General features: G+C 42.2%; 1 protein-coding gene across 3 annotated transcripts in view; it reads right to left on the bottom strand.

Annotated features, from left to right (window-relative positions):
* Positions 1-15,931, bottom strand: part of frem2b (FRAS1 related extracellular matrix 2b) — a 49,996-nt gene extending 34,065 nt beyond the window's left edge. For all 3 annotated transcript variants that reach the window (XM_029517285.1, XM_029517284.1, XM_029517286.1), the window contains exons 1-2: positions 10,743-15,931; positions 9,645-9,734 (exon numbers count right to left, since the gene is read on the bottom strand). In XM_029517285.1, coding sequence (XP_029373145.1) covers positions 9,645-9,734; positions 10,743-15,834 — 5,182 coding nt within the window. In that variant the 5' untranslated portion in view covers positions 15,835-15,931. The remainder of the gene's footprint in view (positions 1-9,644; positions 9,735-10,742) is intronic.
* Positions 15,932-17,115: the final 1,184 nt, after the last annotated feature.

Here is a 17,115-nt window from a genome sequence, read left to right on the forward strand (position 1 = left end):
CTGTGGATAGATAATGTGAAAATGTGCATTATCATGTAAAAACCTAAAATAAATGCTGGTGTAAACTTAGAGTGGTGCAAGGTAATGAATTTTGTGATCCATAACACATCTATTCATATTCCTAGCACTAAATAGAGATTACGGCTCTATACTTTGTTTAAAGATACTTTTATGTCCTGTGCATTTACTATATATCTTACTTTTACTCAAGTCCAAACTTATTGCAACATATGCCATTATCATTTATGTAAACTATTGCCAATATGTTTAGATTCTAAATATACACCACACTGGTGAAATGGTCTCATCGTTGTATACGACGTCACTATTTCAATAACTCCATTATTATTTGTTTTGATAAGAACAGTATATTTGCTGGTGATTTTAAAATTACAAAGTTTATATAGTTTGTCAAATTTGGGTGCATAACACCTAACTTACCACTGGAAGTTGCTTCTTGGTAGAAGTTACATATCTTTCCTTTTTAATATAGACTAGCAGGGACTATTGACTAGATTAGTGACCTGGCTGCAAACCAAATCTCCCTCCAGGGCTATTAAAAATAATGACTGGAAGAACTAAGGTTCAAGCAGCTCAGTGCAGCTTAAAGTTTCAGAGAGAGGAGCCTATGACGATACAGTGCAGGATGGGCTATTCATCATTATAATCTACTTTATTCTTTTATAGAATTAAGCTGCTTGATCTAATACAAAACAATCAAAAAGTAAAATGGAGTTGGCAAAATAATTGAATATGGCAAACGATGACCACATGAGAGAACAGCAGCGCTCACAGGCCGAAGCACAGTGATAGAGATAGTCAAGAATAACAACCAACATATGTGTCATGAACAATCCACCAAGTAAACTCCATGAGTTTTAAAAGGCTGTCAGACACAATTGTGTTCAGAGGCAACACACAAAGAGGAATCTCCTGGTTTCAGGAGCACAGCACTCGGTCCCTCGAGGATGGAAGCAATAAGATGAGATGAGTATTTCATTGACACTGAAAACTATTAGATCTGAAGGACAAAAGCTAAATGTCGGTGGAGATAAACATGAGAGGCATGTGGAATTTGCATTGCCTCCAGCTTCAATGTGTGACATTTCACATGCTGAATGCCCTTTCAGAAATGATCAACTCTCTTCAGAAGGTAAGTTAAGTGCAAATTAAATCTTTTAGCTGAACATCCCAGAGGTTTCATGAGGCCCCAGTAGGTCCCAGTAGCTCTGTCTCCTTAATGATACCTAATGTGCTGAAATACAATTATTGCATATGACTCACTGACCAATGATAACCTTTAAAGTAGTACAGAACAAATTGGTGGTAATTGTCATTTCTTCAGCCAATAACTTGGGGGGATAAAAAAAATGTATGTATCATCTCTATCAGTGTGTGCAGTCGTCTAGACCTGCACCCTGCGGCCTTTCTTTGTTTCCCCGCTCCCCATTTGTCTGCTAATATGTAACTCATCACTCTGAGTCCATGTCCTGAAAACCTAAGATAAGCACAGGCAAGGTCTAGTTAATTTCAGATAGAAAGACATTTCTTATTATTCTTCATGGGAGAAGGGTTGACTTGGGCTCAAGACATTTCCCTGGCTGTGTTTTTTAATATCCCACAATGCTACATGGGGCAAAAACAATCAAGTATAAAACTAATCGTAACCACACAACAGTGATAATGAAAAAAAAAAAAGTCCCAATGTGCAGGTTGAAAGGGAAACAGCTACAAAGCCGAGGCTGGTTTGGATAGTTATTTGCTTGCCACGCTGTTACAAACTGTCTCCAGATAAAAGATTGATTTACAGCATGATGTCTCCGCTTTAACATAAAATATGACTTGGTTGCACTGGCTTTACAAGTCGCTTCATGATACCTCTTTTTTGTTTTAGCCTCTTGTTAAAAGTTTACTTTTCAGAAATGTACTGTAGATGCTTAAAGGGGAACACGGAAAAAAAAGTTCTCTGACTTAAATCACCACACAGTTTGGGCTGTCATATTTTTAGAAATGTGCCGTGGTGGGATGCATACTCTTCCACTCTTATGTATATATTTATTTTTCTCCCAATCAGAACCATAGCAAGAATCAAAGTTATTTCTATTCATATGTTTATGAGGTTGGCTGCCTAAGGGGTTCACCTACTACATTTGAGCCCTCACAACTTGTCAACACAGGCACTGTTTAGAGAGAACTGCACATCAGCACATTCAAGCCATCGCTACAGGCGACGGGAAGCAGCTTGATGCCTTGCCCCCATCAATACTGAGACCAACAGAGCACTTCAATCTTTCATCTCCTCTCACTGCTCTTCCCTCCCATTTCTCAACTAGATGAATTCTCATATCCTGTCTATCAGTCTCCCCTTATGGAGGGAAGCAGGTGGTAGAGGTGGTGGTGAGAGGGAGCTTGATCCGCACACACAGAATCCCTGAAGGGTTTCATCAGCACCTTTTATGTGATGAGAGCCCTGCTACTCCCAAGACAGGCTCCTACCGTGTTCATGGGGTGTGTATAAAATGAAAACCTTCTCCAGAGAGTTTGCTTCAAACTGCGCACCATTTTCCAATCCCCTCAGCTGTATATATTTTCTTGGCAGAAGGAACCGCCGATAATATCAAAATGAAAGGCACTGGTGTTTTCCTGGCCTACATCATGGCACTCTAATCAAAAGAGACAACAGCCTGAAATCAAAGACAAAGCAGATATCAATTAAACTGCGGTTGATACCGTGCATCTTGATGCACCATCTTACTGGTGCCAGCTTCATCTCTTGATTGCAGAATCAGGCAGCTGGCCCTAAGATGGATTGATGGTGGATGCTCTCATGTGTGAATGTTGGTGCATGAAACACTCATACAAAGGAGGTGTATCCTGCACTGGGCTCCGATCCTGAAATCCCGGCTCAGCTGGAGAGAGCTGTGACACTACAGCCTATGCCCAGCTGTCAGACGCTTACGAGGCAGCAGGGCTGAAAGGAGCAGTTCCAGCCCAGTGCTGGGATTCAGGGGCCAAAAACAAATTATCAAGAGTGATTTTGCTAAATTGAAAGAAAGCTACTGCTACTGTGGAAAAAAAAAAGAAAAAAGAAAAAAAAAGATGTCGCAGCAGCTGTGGCAGAGTTCCTGCAGTTTTCGGGGACCATCAGATTTGTCAAAACACAATCTCATGTGTGATATTGTGTGGCCAAAAATCAAAGAAAATACAAATGGTGGGCTCCCATGAGAAACACACCAAATTTGACATATTTTTCATCTTCACACATCGCCCCTTATGAACAAGTGTAATGGATTCATCAGGTTTTCTGGGAGTCACGACTGTGTTGAAAACACAAACTTCAACCTGCATGCTGTCTACAAAAAGAGATTTTCTACAGAGTCAGAGCTTGAACAACCTCAGTTCTGCTACACTGACATCCTAAGGCAGGAATGACGACACATGTCATCATCCAGGGGAACAAGCCTGGGCCTGGAGTTTCTATACTTTTGGGAATTTGTCTTTGCTTTGGTAACCTCGGCTCCCTGCAACTACTTTGGCAGAATACTAGGAAAGAGGAACAGCATCTTCCAGCAGGGTGTCCATTCTGTTCTCCTCTGGGAAAATTAGGCCATGTCAGGGCAAAAGGGTCATTAAAGCTGCATACAGGTTTAATCTAACTTCCAGGTCACATACAGGTACAGTAATACCAGCATAAAAAAATATATGAGAATTAGCTGCCACGTTTCTCACCCATTCTCAGCTCAAGGAAATTTTCTGACTAAATGTGTTGTTTACATGTTATCCAAAGAGAGAAAAAAAAAAAGACTGCAATAGATGAAAAGAAGGAATCTAACATGCTAAACAACAAATGAGCCAACAAAAGCCAAGGAGAAGGAGAAAAACCTTGACTGGCTAATTCAATGCCTAATTTCGGATAAAGCAGTGAAAACTCCCATCAACGGGTTTTGTCTTATTTACATTGCAGAATGAACAACACTGTTAATGGCTTTTTAATCTTTTTATGAGAGGAATTACACTAACTCAGGTCACAATAAATGTTTCATACCCTCACCAGTGAGCTCACATTGTCTGGTTAGTCAGTGCAGCACCATCCAGATATATTTCTATATTGGTAATCTGTGCTCTCCACACAAACATCAAAGAAAATAAGTTTTCAGTTATACCTCATTATGTTGTGTTCAATAGAGACGACTCGTTCTGGGTAATAAATGTTTCAAATCTAAATGCAATGCAGAGGAGCATTATAACTCAAAGCTAGTGACTGAGGGGGACATAAGAGATGAGAGCAAATCACTCTCCATCAAAAACGATTAGCCTAAATCCTTGTTGTAATTCAGTTTTCATCCCTCAAGTGAAGCAGCTGTTATTGAGAAATAGCTGTGTAATCAAGTCCCAGATGTTTTATCACAAAATATTTTTTCCGTAAAAGTAAATTGATGAGCTGATATTTTGTTAGCTGCAGCACAGATGGACTGTGGAGAGAAACCTAAAATCTGTAAAACACAACTGGGCCAGCTATATAATTTTCCAAAGCTTACAGTGTATTTCATGCATGTGATGATTCATACCTTAGGTGCTAAGATAAGAGACTAGAAGAGACAGTTTCATTAATAACAGGATAGAAACACACAGTGAAACTGCCGAGTCATCACCTGCACTGTGATAAGGATATTATAGCATACGCTAAATCTACACAAACCTTGCAAATGCATGTTGGCGCTTGTTCTCTTTTACTTTTGCTGCACTCCAGCACGCTATGGTAGAAAAAGAAGATCATCCTGTCTAACCTGGGATTAGACATGAGGGGGAGACAAGGGGATGGATTCAAGTATGCACTCAGTGTCACAAGTGATTACACACTGCTAACACAGAGGATGTGGATGATCTATACGGCAGAGGGTGCAGCAGGCCAAAATCGTTTCAAGGATTTATTATCTCGAAGTAGTCACAGTAACGTGAACTTGCACAAAACGTAAGAAAGAAACAAAACACACTTGTGGAGGTGGACACTACGGACGTGCATTGTGAAGTGGAGAGGAGAAACATTTCTCTTTTCACATCCAGGACTGCTGTGTCAGAAAAAAAATGTTGCAGTCAGAAACAGCATTAGACACTGCAGACCCATTCCAATACAAATCTGAATTATTGATTTACATTTTCAATGTATCACTGAGATAATAAGACGAGATGAAATTGTTTGAGCTACATTTTCAGTGCACTTTACATACTAAACAAGTCCCACCAGTCAAAATAGATACCCAAGGGAAGATTTTTAATACCTCTGCATTCTAACCTCCAGGAGAAGAGCATTTTTAAAAAATGAGCAATCAATTATCTTTTGAGATCTCTTTGTACCTCAGAAAAAGGGGAAAACATTTTTGGGTGGTAGTGAGTGCCTGAAATGAAAAACAAAGGGCACTGCACTGTGTCTGTCAGTAGGAAGCATCCCTCATAGTGACTGACTGGCTGGAGGCAGACAGAGATTCAGTTCCACAAACAACTGCCTGGGAATGCCAGGGCTTGTGTGCTCAGGTAAGCCCACCTGAATGCACTTGAATCCTCAGGAGACAAGAGCAGGACTGGAATCAGCGGAAAAATGGCAATTAACTGACTTAGAGTGACAGGAGCAGCCCCCTCCCCAGAGACACACATTCATGCATAAACACACACACACACACACACACACACACACACAGATAAATAAACAAGATAACAGATAACAATCTTGCTCTAAACAAGATGTTTCTGGTCCATTTTTCTGTTGATGAATCCGCAACCCAGGTGTGATATTTCTCCAAAACAGAAAGTAGACACCCGCAAATTAATATGTGTAATTTCAGCCCATTGTTATTATTCATTCAAAGCTTTGACAAGCTTGACAAATAGCAAGACACACAATGGGCTCTGAGAAAATAAGCTCTGTCATCTCCCTTAGGGAGAAAGCACCTTCAACACAGCAATAAATGCACACGGTGGCAGCTCTCTGAAATGGAAAAGAAACTGGAGACATTGAAGGTGAATGGCACACTCTCTCCAAATTACCCATGGTTACTCAGCTGTGACAAACGAGCTGAACTATAATTTTGACGTAATTTGAGTTTTATTCTGAAGTTCTGACCACCACCGGGTCAAAAGTAGCTGGGTTTCGGTCACATATTAAGAAGCTGTAACACACACAAATTAAAAGTGATAGGCATTTTGGGTTGTGGCCAAGTTTCCATGTTGTTATTTGTAGTGAAACACCCATCCGGTGTCTTTATGTAGCCAAGTTAATTGAATGAAACAGCAACTTCTCATTAGGTCTCAATTACATAACCACAGTTTATTGAGCTAAACAGAACAATTACCTCAGAATTTAATATCCTTTTTAGGAGTTCTTAAAAAACCAAATGTCATGGTGGGTAAAAAAAAAGAAAAAAACAAAGGTCATTGTAACGGCTAATTTTCACATTCTGTGCCACAGATTTAAATCTAGATTCACACCACTGACTGTTAAAGTAACGCACGAAACAGCAGATGCATCTGTGCCAAGATAAATTCATGGCAGCTCATGAAGCCAAAACTGTGCTTTGTACCAAGACAATCCATTTATCACAGAAACGATGATCTGAGCTTCGACAGCTTGAACAATGTTGCTGTCAGGTGTCAAATTGCGATAAGTACTTGGAAAGGGCCTAATGAGAGGCTTGGTATTTTCCATTCATTCCGCCTTTGTGAATAAAAACCGTGAGAGAGTAAATTGTTTCCCTATCACTGCAATAAGTGGAAGTTGTAAGTTGCTTTATGTTTGTATTGACCATGGAGCCATCAGAAATCCGATAATCAGTTATGCAGTCCACTGATCACAGTGAAGTGAACTTCTCCAGGAGCAGAGGCAACAGACACCCAGTGCCGTTATGATTTATCACCTCCTCCAAGGGAAGTAACGTTTTCACCGCTGTTTGTTTGTCCATCAGCAGGGTTCGGCTCGTCGTGTCTGAGCCGATCTGCACAAAACTCAGTGAAGTGATGGATCAGGGGAGCCTACATTTTGGTGCAGCTGAAAGTAGCAGATCCAGGATTTTTTTTTTTTTTTTTCCAATCACCTTCCTGAACTCTGGAAGGTTGGGCCTTTTTCAACACTTTCATCATTTTCAGAAGACTCATGCATCAGTATAATTTTAAAGAATGTTATATTTATGGCGCTGACATCCATGACTGTAAAATTTGGAGCAGATCAATATATTAAGCTGGACGTGTGTAGACATGCTCCACTGAGGGCCATTCTGCTTGAAAAACTGTTTCATTGACTGACAGAAGATTAAAGAAAGAGCAATAAACTCAGAAAAGTATTTCTCATGCAAAAATCAGGAAAATTCTGTTATTATCAGCTCCTTTGATCTGCCACTACTTTTGCTTTAATTTCATTAAAAAAAAAAAATCTAAATGTCTTTGGGCTTTAGTTGAACTAAAGAAGCAAAAGAAAAAAGTGATTGTGATTGATATTTTACAATTAAATGAATGAATATCAGAATAAACAGAATAAGTTATATTTCAAAAGAGAATTGTAGGTTTACTACTTTTGTTAGTGGGTTAGGCAGGCAAAAGAGGTTCAACCACTATTATTTTATAACATCCTGTCTTATGTCTTCAGGAGCTCAGATTGGAAACTAAAGTGAGTTCATATTCATTCATCTTGAAAAGTTACAAAACATGTTAGCTGGTTAGCATTAAAACACGATATGAGCAAAAGTGAACATTAGCATTGCTTTCCATCACTTGAGAAGGAAGAAAATTAAGTTTGATGATAAACTGCAATAGCCAAACCTACTAAGAATTTTAAATATCTTTTTCATTTTTGTGCATTACAAAAACAATATCCACCACTATGAATACATAAATAAACCCACGCATTCAGTTGTTGTCGATCTTCAGCCAACAGCCGTATACATATTTAAAATACATCTTATCACAGTCTGTCACAGCTGTTTGCACAAAACTCCTTAAATCCCACATGAGCAGCTACAACATGAAGAATAACTTTTTACCCTAAAAAAAAATTGTAGTTGGTAAATTTCCCAATGAACTTGAACCACGAAGGAAAATGTTTTCCACTGCTGAACATGACAGAGTGCAGCTGTGTGCCAGTGTACACCATTCAGCTCCTCTCCAACACAACTGTTCAAAGAGCTGGAGGCTCCGTCTGGGGATTTAGGGCAGCCACTGGCACAGCTTAAATCTTACTTAAAAAATGTTCACTCCCTGTAGTATATACCAAGTCTGTATGTGTGGCTCATCCAACGAGACTCTTCATCAATTTGTAGAGCCATTTAGATGCCATGATAAAGCACAAGGAGCAGCAGTGTAGAGAAACACCTTGTGTGATTTTTGCAAAGGTGTGTTTCATTTTGTTCAAGCACATAATTCCATTTGATTGAGCAAGGTGCACTGAGGTCTCTTATCAAGTCTGAAAGGAGTGTAAAACATTGTCAGCGTGCTGAAAGAATTTCATGTTGTTGCCAGTTATGTGAGATAATCGCCCAGTGTGGGATTGAAATATCTTATCAAGCATCAAGTAAACTAGAAAAGGGGAAAGAAAGTGACATATATTGACAACTGAAGTTATCCATGACAAATAAGCCAACAGCGAGAATAACAAAGGCACTGTCTGAACCTCACTCAACAAAGGAGCACTGCATTGGCACTTCACTTGCCAGCAGCGCAGTTAACTGTTATCCGGTATCACCTTCTGATTTAGGAGCTATCCCCTGCATTTTAATCATCAGTTATTAACACATAATCCACCTATTTGTAATGATGTTAGCGTTCCATTCCACTGAAGCCACAGATTAGTCCCAAATTGAGAAAAGAGAAAATGTGTATGGGGGTCCACCGTGGTGCTTGTGGGAAAGGAGGGCCCTATTAAAAGAGGTCCTTTGTGCTCGCTTATCACTGCTGAAGGGTAGCAGAAAGGACACACCGTCAGGCACGCTGCTTCTGCTAATCGACAATAAAGGCATGGGTGCCTCAAACCATTCACTGAGTCTGTACCTGATTACATATCTACAGGAGAAGGAAGGTTTTCACTAATTGTTATATTAATTGAATCAATCAATACCTTTGATATCAGGATACTAAGGCATAGGAGACAAATGTGGTGAGTAAGTGAGACTAAGCCACTAAATGTACAGTCAGGCTAACATGAATGTTCAGATAAAAGGTTACAACGCATTGAAGCTCTGTCAAATTGCGGCTTGAAAAAAAACCACTAGATCACAAAAGGCACAAAAGTAAGTTACATGCAATGGCATATGCAAAAGTATACAAATTGCTAGATATGTACGACATACAAACTGCATATTTAACTTCTCCACAGCCTCTTTTCTCATTTCCGCATTGTGAAATATGAAACCATGTGAATTATGGATCTTGAACTCTCTCTCATCAGTGCACACACTTATTGCTTTTTTATTTATGCTAAATTATGCTAAAGTAACAAATTCAGCCTTTTCCTTTGTCTTCTAAGAGACATGCAACGTTAAACTAGTGATAGTGTAAGAAAATCCAATATTTTACCTGCAAGGTATGGCATCACAGGGATTTGTTTCAAATGCAACAGTGTGAGAGGATATCTTCAAGACGGGATGTTAAAGTAAATAACTTACCATTGTCTTCAATGGAAAAATAGAAGATGTCGTTTGTAGAATTGTCACCATCTCTTAGGACATAGCAGATATCCATGTCATTGATTTCAGCTGAAAAAGACACACATCTGCATAAGCGCCCATGCTATCCTACTCATAAAAGATGCAAATTTTAAGAAACAAGCTGCAGTTGTCCATAAAACATGCATGCTGCTCACGGGGATCTGAAAAGAAACTGCCTGGTAAATCTATTAGACTTCTGAATGACACTGAATATAAGGAAAAGCTTGACTATCGAGGTTCCATCACAGTGGCCTGTTTGCCACCCTATTAGTCTGGCTCTAGTTGGGGTTCTTTAAAGGATCGAAAGTACGGTGCAGTTTACAGCCCTTTCTATCTTCAGTATTTGATCTTAAAACATCTCCCTTCAAATGTGGCTGCATGAGAATAAATACACAGTCACAACTGCTCAGGAGATGGTGCCTTTATTTACCATCTGTTTACTCCTGTGAGAAGTCTTCAAATATTGAACAGGCCTCTGGGGGGAAAGTATCTCACAGTGGAAAAAAAGCAGGGAATACATGGATGCTGCCAACGAGATATTTACCACTGACCGGGACACCTCCGAAGTCTGTTTGCGCTCTAACTTCTCTACTGTAATGTTTGCAAAACCCATGGTCTGTGTGCGCCCAGTTTCCCTCCCTCTGACACATTTACACATTTATTTATCGCCCCGTCTCAAGCGTTTTGTCTTCTGTTAGAAAATATTACTCTAATAATGTATAAATCATCATTGGTTCTTTTCCCACAGTGAAATAAATCAGATGCAAAAATGTACAGCTACATTGAAAACTGGTCAGCCTCGGGCTTTGGCATACTTCTCTGTAAACAGACAGTCTCCAGAGTGAAAATGAAAACCTTCATATTTAAACTCAGCATTTTTCAGAAGGGGGACGCATTTAGCTGAGTGAATAAATATAAAATAAATTTAAGACTGGGCTCAAATACTTCTGAGAATTTAACGCTGTCTTCAGTGTGAGTATCGGGAAATTTGACAGAAAGACACGGAATCACAAAGGAATTTGAAATAGCAGAAGTAGGAAGAAGTAGCTTCCTTACCTTGTGTGAAAGTGGTGATAGTGGAATTTCCTTTCCCGAGGTTGATAAGGTAGCCATGTTCTGGGGCCACAGTAATCCTAAAGGTCACAGAATTATGAACGCTGTCTCTGTCCTCAGCTTTAAGGGTCTTGCTGGTGATGACAAAGCCCAGATGACCAGTTTCCAGAACTCGCAATGTTGGCGCACCCCTATTCACCACAATCTGTGGCACCCCATTATCCACTGGGAGGACAGTAATTTTCATTATTTGGGGCTTTCGAGTCTCAAATACGGTGTCAGGGAAGACAAAGAAGTCTGTGTGAGTGCCGTCAGTGACAGTGAAGGAGAAGCTGTCCTCTGCACTCTCTGTGCCGTCATGCTTGTAGCTGATCATGTTCTCATTCAGGTCCTGTTTTGTGAAGGAGTTGACAGGCCGAGTGTTGTTAAAGAGCAAGCGACCATGAACCGGGATTTGAGTGACTGTGAACTTCAAGAGGCGGTCAACAGTGTCTCTGTCTTCCACTGTTAGCTCAAAAGGGGTGATGAGTTTGTTGTCTCCTTCAGTCACCACCAGGCCATGCACTGTCACCACAGGCTTTTTATTGTCCACACCAGTGATTGAGATGCGGAAAGTGCGGAACACAGGGTTATAGCCGTCGGTCACCTCAAATTCAAAACTGTCCATTTTCACTTCATCGTCAGCCGTGTGAATGTAGTAGATTTTGTTGCCCGCCAGCTGGAGCTGTGTGAAGGATGAGATGGGCATCCCGGGTGTGTCTGTACACTCCAGGTGGCCTCTCACCGGAGCTCGGGTTATTGTGAAAACCAAGTGTTCATCTGGGCTGTTTAGGTCGCTAGTGCTAAGTAGGTCTGTTGTCAGAGTGACCCTGCCACCCTCTTTGAGGGACACGCCTTTACTCACCACATCTGGGAAAACCATGTCGATGCCACCAACTGTTACATAGAAGTATCTGTCAATTAAAGGGTTGAGGCCATCTGTCACATCAAATTTGATGAGGTCTCGAATCCCCTCTTGTCCATTATGGATGTACACAATTAAATCCTGATCTACTTCGTTTTGTGTAAAGTTCATTCCAACCGTAATATTCTGCAGCATCCCAGAGGGCATTGTTCTCTGCAAATATCCCTGGCCGGGCCCATAGCGGATAATATAAGTTAGCGTGCTATCCTCAGAGTCCAGATCAGTAGCTTTTAAAACATTGCTGTTTATAACTTTCACATCACCTATCTCAATTTCAAGGCCATCGTTGATAGCCATCCTCGGGGTTTCATCATCTACAGGGATTATCATAATGATCACTGTTTTCTCCACGCTGGACTTTCCATCTGTAAGAACAATATCAAAGCTGTCCTCTGTTGTCTCCGAGTCATCGTGTTCATAAACAATGCTGGACGCTTCCTTGATCTGATCCAAGGTGAAGTTAAAGACAGGAACAGTTCCAGTGGTGAGCTGATTGAGGATAAATCCATGCTTGGGGGGTTTAGTGATAATAAATGTGAGCTGATCGAGGGGTAGATCTGCATCAGCACCATTCAGAATGGGAGTGTCAATGACTATGTTCATGCCCTCCATAACTACAAACTCTCTCATGTAAATCTCTGGCTTTTCATCATTAGAGGGGATTATGGAAATAGGGAAAAAGTGCCTTTGAGAGAAATTGATGCCATCAGAGCATCTGAATGTAAACCTGTCCTCAACTGGCTCAACTCCTTTGTGAATGCTTTGAACATAGTAAATGTGATTCTGTCTGATATCCTTGATGGTGAAAGCACTAATGGCTGTCCCAGACCTGGACTTCTCTGAGCCCGGGGCTGGGGAGATATTTTCCACGTACCCTGATGTCGGCTGAACAATGATTGTACAAAGGAGGTCGTCATTGGGGGTGTCGACATCATCAGCGCTTATATGAAGGATTTGAACGACATTCTTTTCTCCTTCAACAACAGTGAACTGTGGCCCTACAAAGACCTCTGGAGCCTGGCTGTCGAGGGGGAGAATAGTTGCATGCACTCTGACACCTGTGATCTTATTTCCCCCAACGGTCCACTCATCCGACATGTCTGTCAAAGTGAGATTGAAAAAGTCCTCTTTTGTGGTGAAGCCTATCTCTCCGCTAGTATGAGCATAGACCACAAAGCCGTTAATGATATCAGCCTGGGTGAATGTGTTGGATGGGACACCTTTCACCAGGATTTCCCCTAATGATGGCGGGTCCTCAACAATGAAGGTCAAACGAAGGTCATCTGTGTCCTCATCTCTTCCCTGAATGACACTGCTCGTTATTTCTGTCGCGCTGTTTTCAAGTACATCTATGTATGAGCCAATTGTGCCGGCTGGGAGGTTGAGGGTTGGAATCTCATCATCTATTGGCTTCACACTTATCTTTACTGTAATTGGGACAACATGGATGCCGTCGCTGACATCTATTTGTACAGAGTCAACTGTTGATTCGTCCCCATTATGTATGTATGCAACTCTGCCATTTGCGATATCCTCCAAGCTGAAAGTGTCTCCTTTTGTCATGTCGCTGAATGTAAACTGGATCTGGCCATGCAGTGGTGGCTGAGTGACCGTAAAGATTATCTGTTTGCTATCTGTGTCTGTGTCTGACGTGTCCAGCTCAGCACTTGATATGATATGCCTGCCGCGTTCGAGCACGGTAAACCCAGAGTTGGTAATTTGAGGCGGCTTGTTGTCTACTGGCTTTAAAAATATAGTGAAAACTCCCTCTACACTATTTCCAGAAACATCCTCCACGTTGTACCTAAACTGCAAAACATGCGTGGTGATTCCGAGCTCGAGATCAGGCGGTTTGTAAGCAATTTTATGGTGGTTAATTTGGGCCTGAGTGAAAGCCGTGACCTCAGTGTTGGGCTTTTCAGTTAATACCAGTGCTCCCAGTGCAACAGGGCTATTCTCGTCTGTGTCCGTCGGTGGCTGGATCACTGTGTACTTGAGGTCCCGATCCTCCGAGTCGAGGTCAGTATAACGGAGGAATTTTTTTCGGAAGTGAGTGAGCTGATACTCGTGCACAGTCATTTGCAGGGTCGTGCCAGGGTAGAGTTCAGGCGGGAGGTCGTCAATGGGCAGAATTTTGACAATGAATGAGCTCTGGCCTGATTGGTTTGGGGGGTCATTGTCATCTTGAACTCTAAACACAAACTGATCGATGACTGTGCTGGTGCTGTGCGGCCCGATGTGTTTGTAAAACAGTTTTCCATCAGTAATATCCTGCTGCAGCCACTCAGTCACTACTTTCTCATACATTTCATCCTCTGTGTTAAACTTCCAGGTGGAAGGGTCCTCTGGGGCCTCAGATTGGCGCAGCATCACCTGCCCAATGGCGGATAAGGGAGGCTCTAGTGTGAATTTTATTGTAGAATCCTCCGAGTCGATGTCTGCCGCGCTGAGCATAAGTGAGGAGACTGGCATCATTTGGTTTTTGAATAAAACCAAGCCAGTGTTGGCATTGATTATGGGAGGCTCGTCATCCGTTGGCACAACCGTGATAGGAAACAGAAACTCCACCTCATTTGTGCCATCTGTCATTCTGAAAATAATGTTATCACTGTATGTGTCACTTCCGTCATGTTGATAAATGACTACTCCAGTGTCCAGGTCAGCAGGGGTGAAAAATTTCCTCCTGGAGCCCAGAACAGTTAACTCACCATGCCTCAATCCATCAATAACAGTGATTTGGACTTTGTCTAAATTGTCCTCATCGCTGATTTCCAGATTCTGCGAACTCGACAGAGGCCTGGACTGACCCTCATACAGTAACTGGCCAGTATTTCTCGTAACCACAGGGGCCAACGTGTTCATCGGCTTAACAACAATCATGAAAGCAAAAGGGTCTGACACAGTCCCTTCTGTGTCCACGACCTCAAACTCAATCTGGAAAATCCGCTCAGTGTCTGAATCCACAGCAGGGGGTTTGTAGGCTATTTTCAAGTCTTTGAGGTCTCCCTGGTAAAATGAGGTGATTGGTAAATTCCTATCATCTGTGCTCACTATGTAGCCCTCCTCGAAGGAGAGGGGGGATGTTATGTTGAAAATTAATTCGTCAGGATTAGACTCTACATCCTCTGCTGCCAGCATATCCGTGGTTATAGCTGTCATGACAAACTGATCTACCTCCATCATCATCATTGCCACAAAGCTGGGTTTTGGGGCCGTGTTCTCCTCTCCCTCTTTAATCCTGACTAAAATTTGGAAAAATTCCTGCTTGACCAAATTGCCCTCCTTGTCATGTAACTCCACAAGCATTGGAATGTAATCTCTGTTTGGTGACTTCACAGCGAAAGTATGCTGATAACGGATGTTCATTTTAATAAACTCATCACAGTCCACCATTGTTCCGAGGCTGTCCTCATCCACAAGTTTTCCATACCTGGGGAGCACACTGCCAGTGGAGAGGGAGGCTATTTTACACTGCTGTGCGCTTCTGTCGAAGGTGAATTCTAAAATCCTCCTGTCTATGGGGTTACTTGTGCCGAGCAGGTTCTCAACAGTCAGTGGCATATTTTTGGTCAGAACTTCCAGCTGCGTGAAAATGACTTCCACCTCCATCATAAAAGGGATTATAATAGTGTCCGTTCGGGTGTCATACCTGAGCTGTAATCTCACTCTGTCCCTCGGGGGACTCCTGGAGCCGAAGTGAGAATACTTCACGTCGTTGGGGCCAAATTCACAGGGAAACTTTTTCGGTGAGAGGTGCCCGGGCCTTTGAGACAGCGGATCGTTGTCCAGGACCGTTATGCTGCATCTATCCCCGGGCTGAACTTGGATGACCAGATCGTTGATGGGATCAATGAAGACAGATCTCCCGAAAGGCACGCGGATCCCGTTATTGGCTACCAGTATGGTGTCCTCCGTCAGCTCGGACCTCAGGGCGTACGATAATCCGTAGCTGTCAAAAACCTGCTCCACCGCATCACCTGTCAGAATCAACGCGAGCAGGATCACAGCGGCGCCGGTCCCGTGCAGACGCGGGGGGGTGATCCAAGCCATCTGTAGCGTGGACCGGCAAGGGGAAAAAAAAAGAATAAAATAAAATAAAATAAATAAGGAGACGCGTTCAACTTTGCGCATACACCCTCGTCGGCCAAGTGCAGCCGTTAAAGTTGCAGGCGTATGAAACGGGAGTTGGGTGGAATCGCGCGCCTGCGGCCGCCGAGGTGCAGCATTATCGCACGGCAGCTGTGCACTGATAACCTAAACTTCAAACTCCTGCTTTGTTCGAGTAAGGACAGTTACGCCCTCCTCTCAGCCCATTGGCTCGCATCTCCGCAGGAATGCGTGTGCCAGGTTTTTAAATGGACGTGGCCCGTGTCATTCTGGCCAGACAAAAACGATTCCGCGTGGGTTGGACCTCATCAGGTTGGATGAGATTTTTTTTTTTTTTTAAATAATGAAATCAGATGAAAAAGGTGATGTTTACGTATGAGGCATGACTTCCAGTCCGCTGTACGCTCCAACAATGGGAATGTTGTAGGCCACACGTATTTATAGTAAGTCAATAAAATCTGCTTTTCTAATCCAGACTATCCGATCACTCTAGATATCTTATTAACAATGAAGGAAATGGAAACACAAGTGTAAATGCATTCGAGGGTCTTCTTGACTGACAGTCGCCTTCGCCGAAAAAGCTCTGTCTCCCTCTCGTGGTTTGAGCCGCTGGGTGGGACGGTGGGGGGCCGCTGCCCACACACCCATCCCCACAATGGAAAACACACTGACCCTGCCATTTGTCGTTTTTCTTACCAAAACTAAATTTAGTGGAGAAATAAAGGTCGCGCACTGGACTTTACTACACTATTGTTTACTACTTGACAGGATCAGCACGCTGGTGTGGAGTAAAGTCACTAACTGCCTTTTAATTAGAGGCGCTGCTGATTGGAGAGGAAGCGGTGTAAGAATTTCACCGTCACACAAAGCATCCTAAGCATCTGGCCAAATTACAACAAAATAGAACACACACGCTCTACAGTAAGGAGTCACGTGTCATTACTAAGACGCTTTCCAACACACACAAATCCCATCCCCGTCAGTTTGCAGCAAGCAACAAGGTGCTTAATAAACAAGGGTGATCACAATGAAACCACACAAAGGCTTACTTATTGAATGCAAACCCACAAATCTCGTATGTTATTTTTTTTTATTTCTTTGAAAAAGGTGTCCATTAGTTGCTACCAGGCAGCAACTCTTCCTGGAGTCCCACCACCCAAAGGCACTCCACTTCAGAAACAATTCAATGCCAAACAAGAAGAACAAAATTTCTAACTAGTGAAAGATGTAAATGCTCGAACATAGTTTCAGCCCTTTTTTTAAGGCTCATTTTTACTGGTATGTTTTTCAAGTAACAGAACAGCT

The sequence above is a fragment of the Echeneis naucrates genome, chromosome 13 (assembly GCF_900963305.1).
Source record: "Echeneis naucrates chromosome 13, fEcheNa1.1, whole genome shotgun sequence".
NCBI classification, from domain to species: Eukaryota; Metazoa; Chordata; class Actinopteri; order Carangiformes; family Echeneidae; genus Echeneis; species Echeneis naucrates.